Source organism: Symphodus melops (assembly GCF_947650265.1).
Source record: "Symphodus melops genome assembly, chromosome: 2".
Taxonomy (NCBI): domain Eukaryota; kingdom Metazoa; phylum Chordata; class Actinopteri; order Labriformes; family Labridae; genus Symphodus; species Symphodus melops.
In genome coordinates, this window is record NC_136692.1 from 18,703,865 (window position 1) to 18,731,851 (window position 27,987).

At 39.3% G+C, this 27,987-nt stretch overlaps 2 protein-coding genes across 4 annotated transcripts; one reads left to right on the forward strand and one right to left on the reverse strand.

The window, feature by feature from the left end:
- Nucleotides 1–59: 59 nt before the first annotated feature.
- On the reverse strand, nt 60–24,780 carry sclt1 (sodium channel and clathrin linker 1; the record flags this gene model as incomplete). 2 transcript variants are annotated; one of them, XM_079336850.1, is made up of 22 exons in its annotated part: nt 60–275; nt 441–536; nt 1,060–1,138; nt 2,051–2,247; nt 3,079–3,271; nt 3,460–3,602; nt 3,715–3,789; nt 3,929–4,000; nt 4,333–4,431; nt 4,582–4,759; nt 6,102–6,193; nt 6,276–6,366; nt 6,834–6,904; nt 7,566–7,631; nt 7,825–7,947; nt 16,847–16,982; nt 17,880–17,935; nt 18,753–18,825; nt 18,950–19,002; nt 21,196–21,263; nt 24,068–24,113; nt 24,511–24,780. In XM_079336850.1, the coding sequence occupies 22 exons, from the start codon at nt 24,778–24,780 to the stop codon at nt 216–218; spliced, it is 2,337 nt and encodes a 778-aa protein (XP_079192976.1). In that variant the 3' UTR covers nt 60–215. The 2 variants fall into 2 exon arrangements, with proteins under 2 accessions (XP_079192976.1, XP_079192975.1); XM_079336849.1 differs by having other exon boundaries at nt 18,950–19,005.
- cUnh4orf33 (chromosome Un C4orf33 homolog) lies at nt 24,123–27,960 on the forward strand. Of its 2 annotated transcripts, none has more exons than XM_079336853.1 (6): nt 24,123–24,446; nt 25,174–25,367; nt 25,846–25,906; nt 26,002–26,053; nt 26,150–26,349; nt 27,671–27,960. In XM_079336853.1, exons 2-6 carry the CDS (start codon nt 25,187–25,189, stop codon nt 27,765–27,767), a joined length of 591 nt encoding a protein of 196 aa, XP_079192979.1. In that variant the 5' UTR covers nt 24,123–24,446; nt 25,174–25,186; the 3' UTR covers nt 27,768–27,960. The 2 variants fall into 2 exon arrangements, with proteins under 2 accessions (XP_079192979.1, XP_079192978.1); XM_079336852.1 differs by lacking the exon at nt 24,123–24,446 and adding an exon at nt 24,899–24,948.
- Nucleotides 27,961–27,987: the final 27 nt, after the last annotated feature.

The following is a 27,987-nucleotide window of genomic DNA, read 5'->3' on the forward strand; positions in this document are numbered from 1 at the left end:
CAAACAAACAAACAAATACATCACATATTTTTCTATATTTTTCTATATAAACAAAATATTATTTATTTATTTAACAAAAAAACCCATCATGTTTCCACTTTGTCACCATTACGATACCTATGCCTTGCCTTTGGCCAAAATGAGAATAATTTATGAAGGACATCATCTAAACATACAGTATATGGCTAAATTATTCTGACTGTAGCACAGCATCGTTACACAGTATCTTCATCACCCATGTTTGTTTTCCTTCGTTGACTTGCCAGAATACTCAGCTGTTAACAAAAAAGAACAAAGATTATAATAATTATAGACAAATAACAAATAACTCAGTTAAAAGAAGAAAAGAAAACCACCTGAGAAAAATAAAACAAAAATACTCTCCATGTTAAGACAAACTATGCCATTGTTTAGAATTTCACCTCGTTAACCTCGTATACCTGTTGTGTTGCTGCAGTTGCCCTTTTTTCAGTCTGTGTCAGACGACTCTGAAGACGACTTATCTTCTCTTGATACTGTGCTAGCTGCCTCTCATACTGCACATACACACACACACACACACACACACACACACACACACACACACACACACACACACACACACACACACACACACACACACACACACACACACACACACACACACACACACACACACACACACACACACACACACACACACACACACACACACACACACACACACGTAGTAATAACATAAGTTATAGCTCATTTAAACATTAATTTCACCTCTCAGGTGCCATGAAACAGTAAAGTTATTCCAGCTACTGCTAGACATTTGTTAATATTCAGATAGTGTTGATAAATCTTCTAAATTTGTTTTTAATAAGTCCTCCTTTGCAATGCAATGCAATTTTAGGTTCTACTTGTTTAGGGTTAAAAGAAAGAGCTCCGACATTTTAACATCAAATTTAGATGTTCCTTTGAGTAACCATTCTTTTCCAAGAATGGCTAACTGCCTATTATCCTTTCCACTCTCAGTTATATTGTATTACTTATCAAACCACAGTGTTGTGTGAGTGCACAGGTTCCACAAACCTCAGCAACAGTATCATGGTCAGTTTCAAGCTCCATTGCTAGCTCGTGTGAATGCTGCTTCTGACGATTTAGCTCTGCCCTGAAATACACAAAAGTAAACCCACATCTTTACTTTGAAGTGTTGAACATGTTTAATAATCAAGCACATCTCAGTGTAGTTTTGTCTTCAATGGAAAAACAATTTCAGGAAATGTGAGCCTTTTTAGTGTTATTTTTAGCAATAAGATTTGTGTGCACTCTGAGGTGATTCCCTATGGTAATCGTTAGTTATAAACAGACCCAACACAATTTTCAGAACCTATACATGGTTCTGAATAAGCAATACTGGATTTTTTAATGCATCTTTTCTTTCCTCTGTCATGATGCTTTTGATGTATTGTGTAAAGCACTTTGAATTGCCTTGCTGTTGAAATGTGCTCTTTAAATGAAATTGCCTTGCCTCATAGGACCAGTCAGAGAGGGAACAACATCCGTTTTATGTGTTACTTATGTGCTGTTTTTATGTACGTAATATCTATTTTATGTGCCATTGTCAAATTAACTTTGTCAACTTAATTTAGCATATACTTGAAAGCAGAAACACTATCAAGTAAAAAAAAAAAAAGAAGAAAGTTTAATACTAACAAATTCAGGCGTCACAGGGTTAAAACTGGTACACTTAGGAAGGAAGAATCATTTTCAATAAAGAAAAGGACTTTGCCTTGAGGAGAGTATTGTCATTATTTTGGATTTATGTAATTCAGATTATTTTGATTGCTCAACAAAAACCTTGTTGCTCTAACAGTGCTGAACAGGTTTCATCAGCCTACTTACTCTTATTGAGCATCACACTGATTCCACATTAAACAAATACCACAAATCAAATCAAACTGATGGGTGTTTGTTGAACAAGGATTTAAACTGTCTTTCTTTTGGTTCTGTGTTAATATATTTATAAAAATTATTTACAGTTCTTTACTCTATCAAGATTAATTTAACTTCAAATTCTTACTTGAGGCCGGTGATTTTCATCTCAAATGCCTGAACCATGTTCTTGGCCTCTTCCTTCCAGTGCTGGGTACTTTTCAGCTGGGCTGCAAGAAGGCGTTTCATATCAGCACTAGAGTTTCGGCTGCAGTCCTCCAGTTCCTGCATCCTTGCCTCAAGTCCCTTTTCCTTCAGGCTGTACTCCTGCTCAGTCTGTGATATCTGCAGTAAAGGCAGAAGAGGGAATGTTTTTGCTCCAAAATTAATTTAAAAAGACTTCATTTCAGTCTTCATTTTGCAAACCTTCATAATATTTATTTATTTTGAATTCTTTGGACATCCGGCCCTGTGTCCACCTGCTGTTTTTCTTTTTGGTTGAGGCTGGCTGTGCACTCTGAAGTGCTTGGATTAAGTGCTTGTGTGCTAAGAATGAAAGCGCAACATGTTGCATGCATGCTCTATGACAACCGTCGCTGAAAAAAATCAAATATGGCAACTGTATATAAATATACTACTTTCTTTAATATTTCAGATCATTTTTTTCCTAAATTATAAGCATTAAACAAGACACTAAACAAGAACCCAACCAATCTACTTTATGATTGTCTGGTTGAAAGCAGCACTGGTGATGTCAACAGGGCTCTTCTAAAAAGTTGAATGATTTTTTGAAAATCATCCGGACAAAGTCTTCAGGCTTATAAAAGTTAGGCTGAGTGAGCTGAGTTAATTAAAAAATAGAGAGATAAGGTTACAAAATCAAGCTGTGGAGTTTTGAAAAATGTTAGAACTTCCAGGGCAGACAATGTTGAACACATCAGAAGGGCAATCAGATGATAAATTCCACCCACTTAAGTGGAATTGTTACAGGCCAACAATGTGGTTATTATGATGATTAATCTTTTGCAGGGTATGACTTTCCCCTTCCTCTTTGGCATCTATCAATTCCATTTTAAAATGTGTTTTCTTATAAAGTCTTCCCTCCTGAAACTACACTTTTAAACCTTAACTCTGAAATGTCAATTCCCATATTTTGTGTGATTATCACTTAGTTACCTGTTGTTTTGCCTTTTTTTGGACCAGCAAGGAGGCCTTGCGCAACTCATCCATTTCCTTGCGAAGCTGCAAGTTCTCCTGCTGCAGCTGGAGCCTTTCCTCACTGACACAGATACAGTTGTCTCTGGCATTAGCAAGAGAGCCCTGCAGCTGCCGCACTTCCTCCTGACACTGCGACAGCTCTTCAGTGTGGCTACATATACATACACATACATCAATAGATTAATATCTCTCTCTCTCTCACACACCTGTATACACACACACATGCATATAGTTTAAATAAATTATATAGAGACATTGATAAAGCATGTGAATGCATTGGCTGAGGTTAACCTTATTCACAGAATTCTTAGGATTAGCTCAGTGCTTCATCACACTTACTCCAACTCCGCCTTTCTTAGTTTGTTCTGGGTGCTTTGCAAAGCGAGGTTCAAGTCTTCCTTGATCCTTTCTGCATCCAGACACCTCTGGTGAAGGGCATCGATTTTCCTGAACTCTGGCTCTGCCCCACCTTCTTTATACACCTAAAGCAAAAACACTACAGGTAGTATTTAAGCTATCCGAGTTAATAAAAACTATCAACACTCGAGATGGCTAAATAAGATGCCTTTGTTTGCTCTCCAGCCCATCCCATACCTTCTCCAGCTCCTCCTCTACAGCTTTTCTCTCTCGAAGGGACCTTTCAAGCTGAGACTCTTTATCTGCAGCCTCCTTTAGAAGAGTGGGATTGGGGGCACAAAAAGTTAGGATAGAAATGACAGTACAGTACACAGGTAGAGACTAAAACAAGGATAACAAGGATTAAAAACATTGGTGAAAGGAATTGTGCCCAAAAATGGAGGATTCTTACCAACTGCAGTGCAGACAGCTCTTCAGCCATACGGTGGATTTGAGAGTTGCACTGCTTTCGCACGATTTCTACCTAGAGATCGTAAACATAGTTCAAAAGTGGGAAGTAACTTCTTTATTAGTTATAGATATGGGCAAACAAAACATAAGCAATACAAGTGAAAAGTGACAAACCTTTCATTTAAGTGTAAAGATTTCAATATACAGATAAATCCAATAGCTTGACACCACCCACTTCTTCAATGCAGTAGTGTTTTACATTCGATGGCCTCAAAGGCGGAATTTAATGATATAAGTAATGTTAAAGAATTATATGAAAGTCTGAAATAATGTGTTGATTTAGTCATTCGATAATGGAGTCTCATTGAGATATTAGACATTTAGGAAGCCATTTGGCAACTTTACCTCTTTTCTAGTGCGGACTACAACATCCTGGATTAACAGTTTGATGCCCTCCTTTGTCTTCTCCAGCTCCTCCGCCTTCTGTTTCTCTCTTAAGAGTGCCTGGAGGGTTTAGGGTCAAGACATACACAATTCACAGTGCCAGTTTTGTACGCATATCCTCAGAATTAATAAGAGTAATTCTCTGCCTAGTGAAACAGAAGTTAAACATTGAAAGGAGGGAAAAGGAAGAGAAAAAAGGTTCGGAGTCACCTGGTCCTTCTGCAATGCAGCCTCCTCAGCAATCTGAACAATCTCCCTGACTTTTGCCAGCGCCTCATACTTCTCCTCTTCAAGGGTTGTGCAGCGTCCTTGGAGTTCCCCTACTTTTCTCTCCCACACAGTTTGCTCTCTGCTGACTGCCTCTGCCTCCTGAGATGCAGCTTTCAACCTTTCATTGTAGAAAAAGGGGTAATTATACTGTTGGGGCAACTACTACTAGGTGTTGTAATTCAGTAGAGGTCCAAAAAGCTGTGCCAATCTCTTAAGATACTTCTAATATCCACCTATTTTAAATGTCCTACTCTGTTTTTCTAATTAAAGAATAATACCTGCTTTAAACTTCACTGAAAGGTTGAGTATTTGTATCTTTAAAACTGGTAATCCTGTGACTGTCCCAATCTTTTAGCCTCGTGTCTCCTTCACAAGAAGTGGTTTTGTAAAGAGTACTTTCCAAACCACTTCCACAAAGATGAACAAACCACAAAAGCCCTATCAAATCTTCTTTTGCAAACAGAGTCTTGGGTTCTCATGAAACATGTATGAGTGCAGTGGTCTTAGCAATAAAAGTGGTTATAAATAGCTTTTGATGACATGGTCTGATTTGGAGTTCATGATTGTGATTCAGAAGCAAACAGAGGTTTGAAAAGTGCAGATTGTTTAATCCAGTAGAGCTACAGACACTTAAACAAGCATTTTAATAAAAGTGTAATTACACCCTCTAGAGGACATTTCTACTGACTTTCTATACAAAGCTAACTGAACCTCTCATTCTATTTGGAAGACAATACGTTTTGAATGATATTACCCAGGTATTGCTTTCATTAAGTTGAGTGGAATATGCCAAGGAAGAGTCTTTTCTATATGGATTTTTTTTAAGTTAAAACTATTCTTGATATCTGAAAAGCAGTTGTGCAAAATAAATGACATCATTTTCTCTCCTCAAATGCACCAAATCAAAAGTAGGCTTTAATAAGGCTTCTGGTTTAGTTTAGTCGGTTGAGTAAGCACACTATGTACAGCACCAAAACTCTTGAAACACAACAGTTGTTGGTTTAATTACAACCTGTGACCGTTAGTTGCATGTTATCCCCACGCTCTCTTGCCCATGTTTCCAGTCTCTCTTTAGCTGTTCTATCCATTAAAGGCAAAGACCTAAAAATACACAATTAGGCAGATCAATGCTGACATTTTCTTAAATGCTGTCCTAAAAAAAAATTAGCCAAAATTAGAAAGAATATTTTCTCTTTTTTTAAATTTAACAACGCTGTAAAGAGTTGTCAGTCTTTAGGAACCCACTGTTTATATAAGACTGTATTCTACAAATCCATTTTTAAAACTGAATGTTCTTTTTTTTTCCAAAAAGACTTAGAAATATTGAACATTTTAGACAACTCAGAGAATTTCATCTTCTAGTTGCATGATTTTACAGTCATTTGAAATAATGTTTTAAAAGGTCAGAAAATAAAGAAAAATGGAATGCAAGTAAAGAAATATGTTGTAAATGACCTTACTTTGCCTCCATCTGGTTCAAAGCAGACTGAAGCTGTTGGAGCCTTCTTTCTGCTGTGCCCTCGCGACCTTGAGCCTCTGCCACATCTTCCTCCTGAGTGTATTAACACAATCAAAGGGGTTTATAAGATTTAGGAAAAGCCCAAAGTGACATCCAAAAGCAATAAACACCTCACCCATCTCTTCATCTGCTCCTGGACATTCTGTAGTAATTTGGTCATCTCATCCACTTTGTTTGTAGCCATTCTCAACTCAGACTTGGATTGCCTACACCAGTAGTAAACAGAAAACAACAATTTAAAAACCAACATTAACCAGTGTTAGAGGGGGAAATTGATCTAGCCCCACTTATTGCACTGGTTTTATTTGTTGTGTATATTACTGTCGAGATGTCTGTTCTTTAAAACACTTTGTACCATTTGTTTTAAAAAGTGCTTTGACATTATTATTATTACTCATACAATCATTTGTTTGTTAGCAAGTTGCTTGAAATGAATTTAACTGTATTGAAATTAGGCGTTTACATGCAATGGACATGCAGTGATGGAGAGACATCAGAGTGACAAGCCCGAAATGCTGAATTTAGTGGGAATGGGGATTTGATGCCTTGCGATTTGGCCTGCACCGGAACTTGGACCGGCAACCCTCCGGTTCCCATTCCAAGTCCCTACTGACTGAGCTACTGCCACCCTCAACAGACAACAGATATTGTCATTAGCTTGATATTCAGTTACCTGAGCTGATGGTTTAGGTCCTCCATCTCCTTGTTCTGCTCCGTTACTGTCTTGAGGAACTGCTGGTTAGTCTGTGTGTGGCAAGATAGACATAACTGCAGCGAATGTAGCATAGTGACTTTGAAGTCCCAACAAAAATGAAGAACCGTTGTTCTATTGTAACAATCCTTGAAAAGACTCTTTCAAATATTCATGGCTGCAAAGTCCCTCTCTAGTGACTGATGTCAGTAAGCGGAGAGCACGAGGCTGGCCCAATCATTAAAAATTCATTTAACTGATATGGTATTACTCTCCGTCACAAACACACTGTAATGTGTCCATAGTTACACAATGTCTACTTGTGAGATCATGAGTTTGTATGTGTAACATATAATGAAAGAAAAAAAGCATAACTCGATACTTCAGAGAGAGAGAGAGAGAGAGAGAGAGAGAGAGAGAGAGAGAGAGAGAGAGAGAGAGAGAGAGAGAGAGAGAGAGAGAGAGAGAGAGAGAGAGAGAGAGAGAGAGAGAGAGAGAGAGAGAGAGAGAGAGAGAGAGAGAGAGAGAGAGAGAGAGAGAAGCTTAGTGCAAAAAAGAATTTCGAAACAAGCTTACATTTCTTAATACAACCAAGACAGTTCTAGCTCCCAAAGCAGTTTACTTTCATTAGTTAAAATAATTAAATTTCACACTAGCACATAGCCTTTCAATCCCTGGGACAATTTAACGCCATTAAAATGAACCATCACTTACTGTTTCCAGTCTCTGATTGGCCACATGAAGTTTGTGTGTGTGCTGCTGGAACTGAACAAGCTGGTCCTGAGACAGAGAAATGACCCATTCATAGAAGTTAACTGCTTGCAATTACATGACAAGCAAGCATAAACAAAAGCCCAACTGCTGTAATTGATTTTATTTCTATTATAATGGCTCCATCTAGTGGCGAAATGCAAACACTGATTGGAGAAAAAGTAGACGTGTTCTGAATGTTAATTTGTTGATCTTTTGGAACCTTGAGCTGCTGTCTCTGAGCACTGTGACTCTGTCCATCAGAGATGGCCTTCTGGTAGACCTGCTGAAGGCCGTCCAGCTGCTGGGCTGTTGCCTGCCATAGCTCCATGGCCTTTAACCGTTCCTAAACAAATACACAAAAAAAGGTTCATACTCAATGTTGTTTCTTAACCTAAATAACCACAAACAATATAAATCACCATGGATTCAGTATACAGGCACGGCACATTTAGCTGCACAATTTGAAAGATGGTCATGGTGTGAGTGAGCCTTAAAACCATGTTTTCTTTCAATTATGGACCTCAACATAGCAGTGAGAAATAAACAACTCTAAGTACGACAGCTATATAAAAATAAACTCCTGGGCAACTCAAATTAAAAACACATGGCTTGTATTTAATTTCAAAACTGGCACAGAAAAATATCAAATGAACAGGAATTATGAAAAAAAAAAAAAGCAGACTTGGGTGAAAATATTTCCTCTCAAATGTCACATACTGTAAGATCAATTGGTAGTGTACATATTTTCCAAGAGCCTGCTCTTTGTCTATTCCATTTGTTTATTGAACTTTTTTTGTGTGCATTATTTTACTGTGTTTTGGATGTTTGCTATTAATCAAGCTTGGGAACTTATACGTTGAAAAGGTGACATCTTTCTCTAATGCTTTCTGTCTGTCTAGAACTGACAAACATAACACTTAAGCATCTTTATGAGGAAAGGCAAAGAGTGTCTGACAAAATCTTTATTTATTTGTTGATTTGTTGAAGACAACTGTCTGGAGTGTTGTTGTTGTATAAGCGCTGCAGTTGTGATGGGGGCAGAGCTGAAAGCCACAGTGGGGTCAGGATGAAGCATTGCTTTGGCTGATTTCAACAAATTCTACCTTCTTCCTTTGAGCTGTGTGGAAGTGGGGGCCAGTTTATTTCTTCTTTAGAGCTTACATTACGTCTTATCTCTATTATTCACTGCTTTGCTGTTATAAGAGACAATAACCACCTGTCAGCCATCACATCATGACCATTGACAAGGGAAGCGAATAACAATAATCATGCTGTTACTATGGCACCTGTCAGTGGGTTTCACAGGTTTGACAGCAAGTGAACTTTTGTCCTCGAAGTTGAAGTGTTGGAAGTAGGAAAATGGACTGGTGTCAGGATATGAGCAACTTTGACAAGGGAACATTGTGACGGTTAAGGCTGGATCACACAGCAGGATTATCAGGCCGATTTTGGCCCCGATTCTCCCTTTCCGATAATCTTATAGACGCCCTGATCCTCATAAAATAATCCTGCCATGTGTGGTGTGTTCAGACTGCTCTCATCTTATCGGAAGGACGTCAGGACCGCTCCGATCTGAAATCGGGGATATTCAACATTTTGGATTGTTTTGGCCCGATTTTCTCTTCGCGTGGTGTTCCCCGAGGGGAAAACCTGCATGAGCCTGTTGACTGGGACGCGTAGCCAATCAGAAAGCGAGGTGACATAATCGTAAGGAAACACCTGGAGCAAACCAACAACTACTCACCTCCATATCATCATGTAGCAATTATAGTTCATGCTCCCGTAGTCTCCACTCCTTTGATCAACACCTCTTTTTAAAACGTGTTTTTTCAGATAAAAACAGCACAAACAATCCCTATTACATCCTCTTCGTCCGATTAATGACAGGAATCACGCTTGATCGAGAGGTATCGCGAGATTTCCCGTCTGATCGGGAGATGTTCGCGAGTGAAATCGGTTCGTGTGGTGTGTTGATGCTGCTGTGTGGCCGCACACGTACAACCAAAACTGTAAAACTTTCGATTATTTATCGCCTGTGGTCGGTAAGGTTTGGGAAATCGGCCAACAATTTTAAAATCCTTGCGTGTGAACCAGCCTTTAGACAACTAGATCAGAGCACCTCCAAACTAGGCGGCTTTTGTGGGGTGTTCCTGCTCTTCAATGGTCAGTTCCTTCTAGAAGTGGCCAAAGGAACCAAAATGGGCTGTTTCTAATAGAAAGGTGACAGAATGTGCCTGTTTTACACACTTTGTGTCAGACAGATTAGTCAGCATCACTGGGGTCCCACAGTGGACGACCCTGTTTCTCTTCACCCTCTACACCACAGCCTTCAATTAAAACACCGAGTCCTGCCACCTTCAGAAGTTTTCTGACGACTCTGCTGTGATTGGATGGATCAGTGAGGGTGAGGAGGCCGAGTACAGGGCTGTGGTGGGTGATTTTGTCGCATGGTGTGAGCAGAACCATCTCCAGCTCAATGTGGTAAAGACAAAGGTGGTAGATCTAAGGAGAAGGAAGGCACCAGTGACCCCCGTTTCCATCCAAGGATTGAGGATTACAAATACCTGGGAGTATATTTTGACCATAAAATGGACTGGTCCCAAAAATACCACAGCCATCTACAAGAAGAGCCAGAGCCGCCTTTACCTCCTGAGGAGGCTGAGGTCCTTTAACATCTGCAGGACTTTGTTTTTTAAGTCTGTGGTGGCTGGTGCTATCCTGTTTGCTGTGGTGTGCCGGGGCAGCAGACTCCAACGGACTAAACAGACTTATTTGCAAGGCCACTGACGTGGTTTGGGTGGAACTGGACTCTCTTGACAACAGTGTTGGAGAAAAGGATGCTGTTGAAGTTGTGAGGCAACTTGGACAATGTCTCACACCCACTTCATGACGTCCTGGTCAGGCACAAGAGCACATTCAGTGCTAGACTGACACAACAGAGCGCTACAGAAGGTAATTCCATCAAACTCTATAACTCCTCCCTTTGAGTGTCAGATACTTAGATAGAGAACTATTGAATTAATTGTATATACTGGTAACTCTTTATATAATAGTTTTTTACACTTGTACATACAGTCATGGACGAAAGTATTGGCACTCCTGGACTCTTTCCAGAAAATACACAATTTACCCCAGACATTGATGCAATCAGAAATGTTTTTGGTACAAATGTGTTCCTTGATGTGCATTGAAGAAAGAACACAAAAAGCAGAAGGGAAAAGCCAAATTTTAATTTTAAACAAAACTCAAAAAATGGACCGGACAAAATTGTTGGCACCCTTTTCAAAGTGTGGGTAAAACATTTTATTACAAGCAGGTGATGCTTGTTTAAACTCGGCTGTGGCAAATAACAGGTGCCGGCAATATAGAAATCTCAGATGAAGCGAGTTAGAATGTATAAAAGTTGACTCAACCTTTGTGTTGTGCGCCTATGAGCGTCACAGTACGGACGGAGAAGAAAAAGAAGAGCTGAATTGTCTGAGGACTTAAGAAGCAACATTGTGGAAAATATGAACAATCTGAAGGTTACAAGACCATCTTCAGAGATCTTCAGAGCAATAACTGTAAGTTGGTTTCATGGTTTGTTTACTTATTTATTGCTTGCAATCTTATTGTTTCTGGTGGTGGGTGTCATTGTGGTGATTGCCGGGAATATAAGGGCTGCACTCACCTGTTCACCTGGTTGTTTTTCTTAGATGGACAGAGGGGGTGAGTATGGGAGCGAGAAATTTCTGTTAACCGCCATACACTGCACAAGTTGGTTTTACGCAGTCAAATTGTCTGTTTTGAAAAGGAGAATAAATTACTAAAAAGCATATTTATGGAAAGTCATTCATAATGACAGCGCATCACAGCCTTTTCTCCCGTGTTTAGTCCCTCGCGGCACTATTTTTTGTGACGACCTGCAAAGGCCGATATAGCCACAATATTAGTCAACAGAAAGATCGCTGTTTTAAAGCAATGGAGCCGATTTTCGGCAGTGGATCTCTGCTGAGCCTTTGGATCGCTTTGAGGACGCAGAAATCAGCTGTTTTTGGAGGAATGTTCATCAGGCCCAACTGGGGACTTGTTGTTGCTTCCGTGTGTTGCTGGTTGTTGTTGGGCGTTTCTGAGACAGAAGTGGCTGGATTAATTGTGGAACTGTGCCGTGTGGATTTCATGCTTTACTGCGTCTGCTGCGCAGCACAAGGATTGTCAAGTGCATTTGTGAATGGCTCAAAATGGATGAACAAAAAAGAGAAATCAAACCCACTGCAAAGGCTTTGGCACATAAGGTTGAAAAGCCAAACAGAAGTCAAACAAAAATTCAGAAATTTAAAGGTGTAATAAAAACGATCAAAGAAGTCATGCAAAAGGATGACAATGCCAAAGGACTGCACTCACAGCTACAGGATCCGGAGAAACTGATGGAGAACACACCCCTGTTACACGAATCTGTGATTCCATTACTTTCAACAGAGGAACAGGAAAAACAAAAGGAATGTTTCTCAAGTATACTCAAATACAACAGTGGTTTTATCGAGGATACAAAATAATGGATTTCTGAAAGTGGAAGAAAAGTGACAAATAACGAGCATTTGGCGACAAATGATGAAATTAATCCCTGAGACAGTGTGTCAAATGCAGGAACCAAAGGTTCTAAACAGAGCTCTGCTGGATCAAAGCTGAGGCAGATATGGCTGCTCTTTTTGCAAGACAAAGGTAATTAAAAACATAGCATGAATTGGAAAAACAAGAGGAGCAGCTAACTGGAAGTAGAAATAGCCGAATCAATGACTAAAGTAAATGTGTTAAGAGGCTCTGAAGGGTCAAAAGTCACAAGTCAAGCATCATAGGATTCCAAAGGTATGAATTTTTACCTTGAAAGAGAACAAAGTAAAATTCCAGAACTCAAGGCTGATGCAGAAGCCTTTAGGCCTGCCACAAATCTTGATTTACATCAATAAAATAAGGGCACATAGTCCAAGACCAAAATTGTTGTTCCGGATTCAGAACCTCAATACGCACGGTCAAGACACTCGGAGGGTCAATGACAACCACAGTTTCAAGACCAAAGGAGTCAGCCAACAGCACAGGCACCAAGCAGTAATGATCAGAGTGAAATAATAAGTATTTTGGAGAAACAGAATGAAATAACTGCCCTCTTGGTCAAGCAATAGTCTCTTTCATTTTTACCGAGAAGAGACATTCAGATTTTTGATGGTGACCCATTGCAATACCACACTTTCAGAAGAGCTTTTGAGGCCAGCATGAGGAGAAAACCGACAACTCTAAAGATTGTTTATACTTCCTTGAGGAATATACCAGGGGGCAGTCTAGGGAACTTGTCAGAAGCTGTCAGCATATGTCTAATGACAGAGGTGACGCCAAAGCTAAAGCTTTGCTCCAAGAATATTTTGGTAATGCACAGAAGATAACCTATGCCTATATGGAAAAGGCACTCTCAGGGAATTCAATTAAATTAGAGGATGTGAAAGCTCTGCAGGAACACAAGCAATGGAGGAGGTGGAATACATGGATGAATTAAACATCCCTGCCAATATGCTGGCTATTATCAAAAACGTACCTTACAAACACAGAGGTAGATGGAGAATATTAGCCTGTGAATTGCAAGAAAGGCATAGCCGAAGAGCTACATTTATTGATGTTGTGAACTTCATTGAGAGACAGGTGAATATTTCAAGTATTCCTTCGTTTGGAGACATACAGGACACCTTCACAACAGTATTTTATAAAGATAATAGGAAACAACTTCAGCTTCGTTCAAGGGCAAAGGGGAGTAGCTTTGCAACCACAACCACAACATTGGAGAGGAAGGTTGATGCTGTACCCAAAAAGAAGCAAAAAACCATAAACAGTGCAAAATGTTGTCTGTTTTGTGGGGGGGAACACACATTGGATCTGTGCCTCAATTGGAAAGAAAGGTGCACAGTGAGAAAATTGATTTCTTAAAAGGAACATGGAGTGTGTTTTGGCTGTTTGTGTTTTGGGCACATGAGCAAAGACTGCAGGAAGCGTTTGACATGCAAAGTATGCAGTCTGAAACATCCAAGTATACTTCATATTCACCAAAAGGTAAAAAGCAGTGACTTAATGCAAGCAACAACAGAAAATGGGACAAAACAAGGCATGGAGCTGATCCCTGTCCAGTCTAGTTATCTTACTGGGGCCGGTGTAGAGAGCTCATAGAACTAGGTAGCCTGCCGCGAAACCGATTTTTGCACGGCCTATTTAAAAAAAAAACACGGCCTTGAAATGATTGCACGGCTTGACCTAGGCCGTGCAAATATCTACATTTAATAGACGTGCTTACTATATACACGGGTTTCTCAACAGTGCGCTAAATATCTGATAAGGCTACATTCTAATTGTAGCAAAGAATATTTTTGCCAAATACCGGTACCAACACGCTTAAGCCCGAACTCCACAGCCACCCGTGCCCTATTTGGTAGGCGGCGTGTAAGCCAGATGACAATAGCCGCTATGTAAATAGCGTCATATGATAGCAGCAAACCGCTAACAAATGAATTCAACAAAGGAGAAAAACGCTACACAAACAAAACCAACGCTGGAAGACATCCAGCAGTTCATCCACTTTGTCATTGGCATGTGACTCTTTACTACAAGAACTCAATCAAGCTTTGTTTCAGAGAAGGATGTGTGCTGTGAGGACAAATACACACGTAAACAATCAACTGTGTTACAGTCAATGGTTTAAACACGGCAGAGTTTTGTTTGCCGACGTAACACGGGAAGTGACGATTGGACTGCAGTGTTTAGCTCCCCCTTTTCGGGTCGACTCAACATTCTTGGCACCCCAACGGAAGGTCCCAAAAAGTGGGACGGTACGGATCGGTTATTTGGGAATCTTTCCCGGGATTAGTCTATGGAAACGCCGCAAAATGCGCGCTGTACCGAGATGAACCGAGCCGGACCGCTCGGTGGAAACGGGGCTGACAAGAGGCGCACTCGAGCTGGCTCTGCCTAGCCATCAAAACCCACATAATACATTAATTAATACATTATACAACTTAATTAGTAAATAATTAATTACACAACAAAGTTGTGTGATATTCTGATTTCTGAAATCCTTACAAACATACAAACTGATGCTGGCCCTGCTGACAATGCCATCAAACGGTGAAGCAGAACGGAGCTTCTCTGTTCAGAACCGTGTAAAGTCCAGCTCAAGGTGCCGCCTCTCAATTGAGCAGTTGGATCAATTGATGCACATTGCGTATGGGTGCATTCCACTTGAGCAATTTCCCTTTGAGGAGGCACTGGCCATTTATATGGAACAACCACACAGGTGGAACTGAAAAAAAGTTGAAAAAAATGTACACTAGCCTACAGTATATGTATTAGATTAGATATATGCTTCGTTTGCTATTAAGCAATTTGTTTTTTGAATCTACAAAAACATGGTGGCTGTGATATGTACTTAATATGTACGGAGGAGTAGGCACCATTTGAACATGCTGACAGCTGATTGACTTATCAAGGTCGAGGGATTACTGGATGATACATGTAATATAAGTTTATTTGTTTGTTTGTATTTTTAGGAAAGTGCAGATAGAAGCAGTGGGCCAGCTACAAAGTAGTTAGACAACATGAACCAAGTGAGTTGCAGTCAAATGATGAAGGGGTGTGTCCGGGCAGGGGCTGTACAGTAAATCAACATTATCAAGCTTGGGAAAACTAAAATGATTGAACAGAATGCACCATTTAGAGACTTATTCAGTTTTCTTCAAAACCAGTGTGTTAGGGAGCACATAACCTCCGCGCCGCCGTGAGTGACACTCAAAAAAATTGCATCCCGTTTTCCCATTTCTGCCTAAATCACTGAGAGAACTGTACACTATCCATTGTACCAGTTTGTGTCAAGTCTAAAAAGGGGGATCAGGCACTGATTACTTACGCCTTCCTCGATCGTACGTCCATTGAGGATCAAGACCAAGACCAAGACCAGTTGCCTTGACTGGCCTGTTACCAAGGTTTGCCTTCTCCTGGAAGCAGAGGAGCCATAACACAATGCTGACCTTTTGATCTTCATAGACATTGACACTTTTCTTGACAATGACATTTTTTTTGACTGAGTGATGTAAATATCGAAGAATGCAACGCAGGATAGTTTCAATGGTGGATAAACATCCTCATTGTTCAAGCTGTCCTGCAGACTCTGGGTGCAGAAGTGTAAGCTCGGACCATACGTCGTTGTCTCAATGAGAAGAAGCTTTATGGCAGGAAACCATGAGAGGTGAACCCGACATGGGTGTTCCAGCAAGACACTGACCCAAAACATACCTCAAATAGCACCAACAAATGGTTGGAGACAAAGCGCTGGAGAGTTCTGAGTTGCCATCAATGAGTCTCCTAAATACCATTGAACACCTATGGAGAGATCTCAAAATTGCTGTTGCAAGAAGGCACCCTTCGAATCTAAGAGACCTGGAACAGTTTTGTAAAAGACGAGTGGTCCAAAAATCCATCGGAGAGGTGTAAGAAGCTTGTTGATGGTTATAGGAAGTTATTGGTTTTAGTTATTTCTTCCAAAGGGTGTGCAACCAAATATTGAGTTGAGGGTGCCAACAATTTTGTCCTGCCCATTTCTTTGCATTTTGTGTAAAATTGTGTCAATTTTGGTTTATTTCTTCTGGGTTTTTTTTGTTGGTTTTTCTAATGCACATTAAGGAAATAAGCACGTATACCAAAAACATTTTGTAATTGCCACCATTTCTGGGAGAAATTGTGTATTTTCTGGAAAAACTCCAGGGCGGCCAATTACTTTTATCCATGACTGTAGATTATTATTCAAGTCCTACCAGGTACTTATTGCTAATTTAATACCTCTATTCTATTTTATTTAATGTCACAGTGTAAAGTTTTTGAGCAAAATTTCCACCTGGGATTAATTAAGGTGCTGAAGATTCCCCAGATCTCACCTCAAAACTAAAAGGATCTGCTGTTAATGTCTTGGTGCCAGATACCACAACACAGAGTTCTAGTGAGGTCCAGTGGAGTTCATGTCTGGTCAGGCCAGGTCTGTTTTAGTCTTGACCTGATGAAAGGGGGCCATACTCAATGCTATTTAGAGGGTCATAGTGTTATGGCTGATTATGTAACATGAAAATCTATCAGTTTATATCAAACTTCACTTCACAATACTACACTGTTTCCCTTCCCGGTCTGTACATAAAAGGCTGACTGATTCAATAAAAGGGGTGGACATCACTTATGCAGACCTGTTCAGAGAGCTGGACCTGATCTTGGAGGTTTCTGAGAATTGCTTCATCCTCCAGTGTACTTCCCTCCACACCCAAGGCAGCTGGCAGGGCATCAAGCTGCTTCTCAACAGAGTCCTTCAGCTCTGCATGCAGCCTGCCAAAGGAAAGGAATTAAATGGGTTAGTTTTGTATTCATTTGTAAATGAAAAAAAAGTATTCGTCAGTAAAGAACCCATTTTATCTTTTTTTTGGTTTTATATGCTCTTTAGTGTATTTGCCAGGTGTCTTTTGCATGTTTAGGCACATCTATGTGCAAAAAGAGACTTTTTGGAGAGCAATGTCGAATAACTGACCAACTATGAAGAGAACAGATCGGCCAACCAATCAGATCAGACTTGGACCCTGCTCGTGGGTACTTCTGAGAGTTAGAAACACAGGCAATTGAGAGAGCCTGCATGGAGCGGCAGCTCTAAAAGGGCATAATATGGGACCTTTTAAAATCATCCACTCCAGATGATGTATTTGTTGAAAAGTGGATTGGCCAACAAACTACTATTAACATTCTTTTAACTATTATCCGTCACCTTTACTGAACACATAGAATCGTGGTCACACTCCATTATGAAATCACGTTGGTTGAAAACCAATAAATATCTTATATTCTCAAACATTTTAACTTCATGGAGTTGCTGAGACCTTATAACACCAGCATGTCCCTGAGGTCCTCTGGCCAGGATCTACTGGTTGTTCATCTCACAAGGCTAAAAAACAAAGGAGACTGTGCCTTTGAGGTTGTGGCACCTAAAGTTTAGACTGGATACTTTTTGGGTAAAAGTATGTGTTCAGATTTGCCTTTGTTTGATCTGTATGTTTGATCATCTGATTGTATTACCTTTGTTCAATTCTTTATTGTGAAGCACTTTGTGACGCCTATTGTTGAAAGATGCTCCATGAATAAACGTTACTTACTTCACTACAGGGAAGCTTGGTTTGTGTTAACTGACTGCTTTTGTCAAACTACCATTTGTTGATACCGGGTAAATGTGTCTACCTTTCGTTCTCCTTCACGACCCTCTCCAACTTTGCTTTGACATCCGTCATCAGCGACTGTTGATTAAAATAAGGTGCAACAAGCACATCAATTAGTCAAGCTTTTACATTTAATTTGACTAAAACCTGACTTACAAATGATCAGTATTTTGCAGCACTCAATAACAATGTTGTATCACACAAAAAAACACATTCAGAAGATAACTCTTACTTATTTATCATTGGGAACAAATTTGAGTTAATTTAGATAATTTGATAAAGACTGTGTCCAACACGTATTCTTGCTTTGACAGATGCAGAGTAAAAAGGTGACACTATAAAGACACTTAACTTCTACATCAGATTTCTTGTGGTTAGGCCTACTTGAAATGTGTATGAGTGTGAGGCTGTGGGCTTTATTAGTTAATAATTTCTTCATCTCTTTTCAGCCACAAAAAGAAAACCTCTGGTGTTTTTGTAAATATTGTTTTTTATGAAAGTCTGACTGGATTTTTTGTTGTCGCTGTATCTGATATTATCCATTGAAAAGACATGGTCTGGGTTTGCTATGTTAAACTAATGAAGGTCATTTTAGTGACAACGCAAAAATAAATCAAGAGATTGAAATGGCATGTTTCATCTCATTCATCAAAAAAAATTATCAACCTATAAATCGGTTTTCCAAATAGTGGCTAGCTGCAGCCCAAGTATCCTTTATAGGTTACTAACGGATCCCAGATCAGAGCTTTCTTTGACTACGTTTAGCTAAATTAGAATTTTGTCATCCCATTACTTTACTACATGTTTCAATCTCGTAGGAATTTTGTGTGAATAAGTCATTCCTATGCTCCAACAATCTTTCACTTACTTGACTGAAAATGTCATTGTTTTTTACCTGGTATCTCTGCAGCTGTTCAGTCATCTCATCCATGTGCCGATCATACTCAGCGATTAGAGGAGCGGTTACACTGAAACACATATCAGTTATGATGTCACTCATTCAATTAAGTACATGCTGACCAGTCGGCTAAAATAAGTTTGTTTTTATTAAACAATCTACAAGGCTGAATTTAAGATGCAAATGTTTCTCACCTTCTGTCTAAGATCCAGGGTGCAGGTGACTCGGACCATCTATCCTCCTCAACCTGCTGAGCAGAAAAAGATCCAGGGACCGAGGGTTTAGCAATACGGGGTAGTGGTTCATTTTAAATCCTGTTTTCTTATAAACATAATAGAATACATTCAAAGTGTTCAAATAACACTTACTGATCACAAAACGTAATGTGCATTAATAGGAGTGTGGGGATACAAACTGGCTCTAAGCTTGTGTTTCTGGTTAAAGTTAGGTTTTTTTTCTCCTTAGAAGAAGGGGACGTTCTTTATCACTTAATGCATCGCAGTCATGTTAAAATGGTTCATAGATCACATTCTTAAAGCACTTTTCTAGTATTCTAGCAACTTAAACTGCTTTATACTGCATGTCAGTATCACACATACTGTGCACTAATAATACACTGCTGAAAGTCTTATAATCATTTATTGTCTTCACTTCCTGAACGTGATGTGAGGATGGTTACACAATATAATATTTGTTTTTGGTGATTACTTCAATCTGATAAACAATTCTATCCTAATCAAAGTGGTCTCTCTAGACCCCCCCCTCCCCAAGGGCCATTTATTGAATTCAGTCAGACCACATCCAATAATACTTTAATATTCTAAACAAAATGTCCTTTCAATTATAACGAAAACAAAAACACAAACTGAAATAAAATGTGATTTCCATTTGTGTTGTTGTGTCAAATGGGCCTGATCTGTTCCATCTGATCTACAAACAGCATCCAGTGAGAAAAGCGTCTTTCATATGAACAAAACCACACATATTGTCCTTTTAGTACGTTTGTCTTAACGAGTATGTAATATGGAGCATTTCTGCCACAGCTCGAAAAATACTTGGAGGAGAAAATCCAAAGAAGTTAAGTGAATACATGCATTGTGATTTACCAAGCCTGGCAAAAACTGTGGTGATTGATTGCTCTCAAAACCAAAGTCTTTGCTATCGATTCAGTTTTTTGCTCTCGTGTCAGGATTTTGCTCTCGCTGTGAAAGTTGTGCCATGGGCGGGGATTTTGTCAGTGTCTGAATTGAACACCTTTGAAAGGAACGTGCTAACCCAGGAGCCCAGTGTTACGCACAACAGGCTGCAGTTAGGAGGAGACACAATAATAATAGTAATACATTTTAGTTGATGGCGCCTTTCAAGCCACCCAAGGTCACCTTACAGAGGATAAAAGCAACACAGAATGTTAAAACCAAACATTGGCATAAAAAAAAAAAAAAACGAAAGACAGGTGTAGTGTTCAGTGAGCAGTTACAGTGAGTATGCCAGTTTAAACAGGTGGGTTTTGAGTTGAGATTTGAAGGTTGAGATGGACTCTGACTGTCTTATGTGGGGTTGGAGGGAGTTCCAAAGACTGGGTGTCGAGCGGCTGAAGGCCATAGTACTGAGGCGTGGTGTAGGGATGGTTAGCAATCCAGCAGAGGTTGAGCGGAGCGTGCGTGAGGGGCTGTAGTGATGGAGGAGGTCACAGAGGTAAGTGGGGTTTTTGAAGTCCATGCAATATTGTACAGGGAGCCAATGACGTTCAATGAGAATAGGGCTGATGTGTTCAGATGAACTGGTGAGGCATTTCCTATTTCTCGTGTCGCATGTCTCCATGCTCCCCCATCTCGTCCTCTTCCAGTGCGCTCCTCTACCTATCACGCTCGTCTCCTCCATCCACAGCCCCGTACTGCTACTCACAGCGCTGGCCAGCTGATGGTGCACAACAATGGCCCGAATGGCTCACCTGAGCGTCCATGCCATCATTATTCACGCAAATGTTGTTAGTAGATCACCCATAAAATGTCCAGCAACCAAATGTGAAATCTTTTGGACTGAACACACAATTTAATAGGCTACTCTTTAATTGGGATCTAAGTAAATCAGTCCCTTACAGTTAGTAAAATATCAATATGTGAAGTGCTCCAAAAACGAAAGTGAAAGTTCAATTTGCGCTTGCAGCAGTGAGTGACCCAGTAACAGGCTATCTGCATATAGTTGTTGTCATAGTTGTTGTCATGGAGACCAGTCCGGTATACACGTGCCAATTGTTTTCACCCAACCAAAACAAATAGAGAAGGAATAACAGTTCGGGGCCACAAACAGGCGGACCCCTGGTATATTGAGTATATTGGAACCCTGGTACAGATGAATAAAGAAAGTAGAACACAAACAAAAGAAGTAACTGCAGTCACAAAATAACAAGATCTACAATTGTCAGTTAAACAAAGTTTACCTGCGGTGACGTGGACTGAGAATGGCTTCCAAACTGATAGCGGCTGAGGGCAGAATTTAACCTGTGAACTGAAAGCAAAAATATAACTAAATCAACTCGTCTGACTTTTCTGATTTGACACAAAACCAGATATTCGGATTGAAACACAGACTAATGTGTTCCCTTTCCAGCTAAAGTTTCCTTTTTTGCGTGAGATAATTAAAGACAGATGCATTAGTGTTACTGTAACTCACTTTAACTACAGTTTAATATAGTGGGTTTGTAAAAAAAAAAAAATGGCTTGCACCGAACAGCAAAATCAAAAATCCACTTTATATACTCATGCTACTGATCTGGGAGTCAGGTAAGAGAGCCTCATGATGATGTTTATGTTAAAGGTGATAAATACTAATAATAGAAGTTGTTTTTATTCAGTTATCACTGTGTAATATTTAATTACACAGCAAAAACTGGAGAGTTGAAATCTCAGGTTTAAACATTTCAGTTGATTTTAGTTAGTTGAGTGAAATGGTGTTTAGTGTTGGGAGTTATTTCAGTGTTGATCCGTTGGTGTTAGTCTCACTCTGAAGAGAGTCAAGTAATTATAGCTCCCAGGTCTCCCACACTTTTTACTTATATGTTGGTTGGAGAGACCGAAGTTTTGTTCCTGTTAAGTTCTACATGGTAAGTAAAATAGAGTCTAATTTAATGAAATTAAGTGAATTAATTCTATGAACTACTGTAAAATAAAATATTTGTGGAGAATTTGTACTCTAAAAGGCCTTGATTAATGTCATGGCTGCAGTTGCATGTCACATTGATAAGCTAATGTTAGCTAGCTGTATCTTGCAGATAGCTAACCATTAAAATCATGAAGCTATATAATGATTACAAATAACTTTTACAACTTTTAAAGCTTTTAGCAAAGAAAGTATGTGTTATGTTAACATGTTGAGGTTGAAGCAAATGTTGCTATGTTTTTTTAATGCACTGATCAAAGCATTATGGCTGTTGTCTTTGTCCCCTCACTTTTGGCTACAAACATGTGTGATGCATTTATCGACCTTCATTTATGTTGTAATTTGGCTTTGTGCGTCTTTTTCGTATCTCAGAAAATACTTGGACTCGGAAACAGGAACTACTGAGGTCACTGTTGGAGACCGGTTCTGTCCTTCATAAAGCCAGTGAAACACAGTTTAAAGTTTATCAACAGATAAAGTGGTGAGACCATGGGAGAATACATTCTAAACTGACAGTGATCCAAGGCAAGTGCATCATTCTGAGGCTTTAAGAGGCATTTAAAGTGCTTAAAGAGCTTTTCAAGTTTATTGTTTGCATATAAGTAAATAGTGATTGCCTGCTATTTAATAAATCCCTTATGTGAAACACTGATTTTATCTTGTTACAGTTGTGAACCGACTTGTAACCTGTTTTGTGTCTATCATTTCCTCCTTCTTTAGATTAGGCCTGAAGTCACAAAGTTAATGAATGAGCTGAACATATCCCCAGTCTTCAGGACACAAGATAGAGTGAGTATCAGTGAATCATATGAATGTTACTACAGGGGGGTGTTATCAAATCTATATATTTAGCGAAATAGAAGCAAGCAAAGTAACCATTTCTTAAATATGAGGTTATTTTATCTGTACAGACAACTATGTTGAGGTTTAAAAGCATTGTATCAGCTAAATGGCTTCACTGATATTTTGTTGTTTTATTTTCTGCATGTATCTACTTTGGGCCAGGTTGTTCCTCTTGCTGTTCCTCGTCAGAGAAACATTTGAACACCACATCTGAACGCCACACATATATTGTATCTTCATTTACAATTTTTTTAATTTACTGAGAAACGACAAAAATAAATGTCGTTCTTTGAAAAATATGCTGCTGTTTATTATAATTCATTCATATAATTATGTTTTAACACTTTGTAGCGTAGATAGCCTTACACTTAGGAGAGTGAAAGTAACACTAGCGAGGGAGTTAAAAAAGCATCATAGCAGAGTTACTCGTCTAATCCTGAAGTGTTGTTTTCTGTTTAGGGAGTTGAAAAGGGAACTCTCTCACAGCATTAAATGTTTAACTACTTTGAAAGTGTTAATTTGACTCTAAAAAGTGACGAGCTATATAAAACCTGAAAAAGTTTTAAAATCAACTGTGGGAGTTTTTAAGAACTGGACTTTTTGCTGTGTAGGATTTGAGGAATTTGGCATCATGTAGATGAAGTTTCAGACTGATCGAGAGATCACATTTTAAGATACCCTTGATGCCTCTGATAATGCAAGTTTCAAAATACACAAAAAGGCATCTAAGCCCCTGTAGAATGTTTGTATTGCATGACACCCCTTATTGCCAGAACACTTGTGGTTTATTTATATATTATAATAGCCAACAATATATGCTCTCGAAAGCATGAACAGTTCAGAAGTAAGAGTGGATGCACACGTTAGACCTAAGAGGATTGTTGTCCGAGGAAAAATAATCACTATCACAATATATGAAAGCAAGACAATGTTGATAAAGCATTACCATACTCCATGTAAATGTGCAGTCCTAATAGTGAAATAAACTGTGCACTTTATGCACTCATGTCTACACTCACTCTAAAGTCATGAATGTTGCCCCTGCTTTTTTCATACTTCAATGTCAGACCAGTTCTCATGTGACTGGTAGAGTCTGTTTATCATGTTGAAGCAGTATTGTTATCGATCACTGTTAATCTGGCATTAAATCAAAGTAGCTCTATTTGCAATATAAAGAAGATTTAAAGCTGACGCTAACAGTTACAACAGATGTGTGTTTTTGTACATTATATTGTCAGAAATACTCTAAGATATATCTGCCTAAGGAAAAAACTAAAATAAACAGCCTCCTACAAAATGCTCCTCCTTACCTTGATCGCGTAGGAACTCCACCTCTTCCTCCATGATGCGATCTTTCTAGATAAAAGCAAAACAGTTGGCGTTATCAAGGGGGGAAATCCAAACTTATTGTCAACATCAAGGTCTCTTTAGTGGTTTGCCTTCCGTTTATATTTTTGTTGGTTTAATTTTTGTTGCTCACTGCTGGAGATAAATGGTGTCTCAAAGCGCACGGTAAACATCGAAGTAAGAAACTGTCATAAAGTCAGGTGACCTGAGTTAGCCGGCAGCTGTGTTGTGATAGCTAAGAAGCTAATCAGTCTCACTCGAGCATTGCTAGCTACACAGCATCCTCTGAGCTCGTTAAAAGGTGACTCATCTGAACTCAACCCGCTCACACAAAGATACAGTGTAAGTATTACATGAATGCTTTGCCTGACACGCACACAAACACCAAAGTAAAGCTTTTGCCTACTTCAGTTCCGCCGTCCGGTTTGAACACAGGCTGTAAATATTGGGTTTGAAGATTGAAGCTAATTGAAATCACCAATAGAAATGAAGCTGTGCACTGTGAAAGCCGTCCGGGTAGATCAGGTTGACGTGAAGTAGTTCCGCTTTGTCGAGAGTCTACAGCCAGATTTATTGTGAAGAAGAGCTTGATCACATTGAAGTTTTCTTTGAGTATAAAACTGTTTGACGTTTTCTTCTGAAAAGAGAGAGTATTTACCAGACGAACCTGTCTCATTCGTGATTGTGACTCAGTTATTACAATTTACTTGTTTTAGCCGTCGGTCCTAATTCGCAATTAAAATAGGGAGTTTCATGCAAGTGGTACTGAATGTTTATGTCTTAAGAAAAGGGTTGTTTTCCAAAATGTGCGATTAAATTCAACACTTAAAAACATGGAAACCAAGTAAGTTCGCAATCACACAATAGCGTTCTATACCTCATGAGGAAGTCAATTTAACTATCTCACTAAGCGGTGAACTGTAAGTGCTTTGACATAAACTTTGGCTTTAACGGGAGTATGCTTTGTATGCCGCTCGGACACAGCAGTTTACCACGCATACATTTTCTCCTGCATTGTTTTATTAAGGTCTCATAGCACGTACTCTTTCTTATCATTTCATTCTCTCAGTCCCCGTAAGGAAATGCAGTATTTGATCGAGCACACCTGGGACAGCAGCCCTGTGAGTCATGACCCTATCAGGATCGTTTTCTCTCCTGGACTGGAGGGAATGAAAATGGAAGCGTTTGGTCCCTTCTTCAATGACCCAGCAGGTCCGGCAGGTCCCCCGGGTCAACCCTTCCCTGGACTGTGGGATTATGAAGGTAGGTACCGAGATAGCAGCTCAGGTAATGCTTTAGCTCTTTAAACACTGCAGTCTACATTTTCTTACTGTATATGCCTTATGTGTATAACAAGAGCTTGTAGGTTTATTGGCGACTCCGTGATTATTGTCTGCAAAAAGTGTGTTTAAGTAGATTGTTTGACCAATCTCAAATACAAAGATTATTTAAGGCATGCACTAAGTTATATATTTCTCTTCATAGTCCAGATAAGAATCTAAAATATGTAGTTTAAGTTTTATGGTTGATTCTCTTTTCTAGTCTTCTGACTACCATGAAGGCTTTTTTACATTGTAAGTCACACTTACTCTTTTATACCCTAGATGGCAGAAGCAGTTCACTAATCATACACATTACCACACTGCTGACGTAGCAGGGGGAATATAGGATTTTTTAAAACAAATTTATAAAATGAATGTTCTTTTCTTGATGTAATTGTTTTTCTTCTACATGTCCTCAGTTGTGGAGTCTTTTTTCCTTGATAGCTCAACAGGAAACTACCTAGAAGTGGAGCTTTGTCCGTGAGTTTAGTGCCAAGCTTTTGTAATGTCTAGTCTCTGGTCATTTGTTTAATGTCTTGATAACACTGCACATGTTAAATGTGTTTTCATCTTAGTCATGGACAGCACCTGATTCTGTTGCTGTCTGGAGTTCGCCAAGTATTCATGGTAGGCATACTTCACTTTAATAAAAGGTGGAAGTGGTACTTGAGTAAGATGTTACTCATTGTCTTGATTTTTTTTTTTTTTTTTTTTTTTTTACAGCAACAACTGCCCATGGTGTTTAAAACCACAATAACAGACAACAGGTGGATGGGTGAGGCTCTTGTACCCTGGTCATACTTTCCTCCTAATGTGAATAAGATGAACTCTTACTCCATCCATGGCTCAGGAGAGAAGCGTACATATGAGGCTCTTTATCCTATCCCCGAAGAGGAAATAGTGGACGGACAAAAACCAAACTTGTGAGTATTCAAACTCCTTTGGCTACAATTGATGGAGGTCATGAACACAAAACATGAATTTGATTTTCTTTTCTCACTCAATAGAGTTTGCTCGATTGTTTTACAAAGTAGAGATAGTGGTGCATTTATAATATCCATTTATATGTCAACACCGGAGAAAAACTCAGCTCACTGTGAGTGGATCATTGAGAAGCCTTTGAAGGTGGTGATTGGAGATAAAGCTTGTCAATTCAAAGCAGCACACTTTCGTTTGTTCAAAAGCACCATGTCACACTGTTTGCAAGGGGAAGCTGAAAGTCACAAAGCAAAGAAGTAAATATTTAATGGATGAAGTGTGGCCAAAGTATCCAAAGCTGCACAATGTGACAGATATCTATTGCTCGTGTGCTGTTAGGTCACAGTGCAAAGCTAGAGTAGAACCACTATTTAAAAGAATTGACACAATTAATATAGCACAGAAGCAAAGGGTACTGAAGGCCAAGCCTGGATTTTTAGATTTAGAATATCAAAATGGCTGGATCTGATTTCTACTAAGGTGTAAAAAAAATATGTTTTTGTGTTGCCCTTGTTTTGTGTTTTCACCCAAATACAAAAATTCAAAAACAACCCGTGTTTGCCTTTTTGTCAGATATGGAAAAAGATCAGACTGTTAAAACAAGAACCTTGTTCTTTGTGTGACCCCCCCCCCCCCCAAATTTCCACATCAAATCCAATTTTCCACTCTCAGATTTCAATTATCAAGTCCCAGTAAATGTATAATCCTTTTAATGATTTCATAAAGAGCATTTTCTTGGAATTTATTTTATATGCTCCAGACATGCTATGACGAGAAAAGCTGAGAATGTATTTATTCACTAATTTGGACTTACAGTGTTGAATAAACAGGTTCTGGTTGATGGATTTCCCCTTCCTCTTTGCTACCAGAACAACAAACATTTATCTCAATGTTGAAAATCACACTTGAACGACAGAGTACTATCCAACCTTGATCTTTCGTGACATATTGGGGCGGTAGTTGCTCAGTCCATAGGGACTTGGGTTGGGAACTGGAGGGTTGCAGGTTCAAGTCCTGATACTGACAAAAAAATGGAAGTTGGTATTGTAGCTGGAGGGATTCCAGACCACCTCTCAAACATTGCTGAGGTGCCCTCAAGTAAAAACACCAAACCCCCACCAGCTCAGGGGGCGCCTCCACACCCTCATATCCTTCCATTAATTCATGTACACAGGGATTAATTAAGTGTATTTATGTATTTTATAAAGCCATGTTTTTTGCGTGTCTGTATTTTGCCTATCTCTCATAATATTGTGTCTCTCAAAGCCACCGTTTGGAGTATTTCCAAAATTTTCACCTTCAAAACATCATGGGAGAAGATTGGGTCCAGCCAGAGTCCGATCTGTGGAAGGACAAGGCCTGATTATTTCAGACCCACCCCCACTCCCCCGAGATGCACTGTGTCAAGATGCACTCCGTGATGCCTCTATATAAGGTCACCAGCAGGAAGAACAATGCTTTTGGATATTTTTGCAATCATTCCATTAACTACAAGAAATTCCTTCTCAAATTGTGGTCCCATATTGATTTAATAAAGATGGACAGATGTATTTCCAGCTTTTTTCTGTAATTGTATTCTTCAG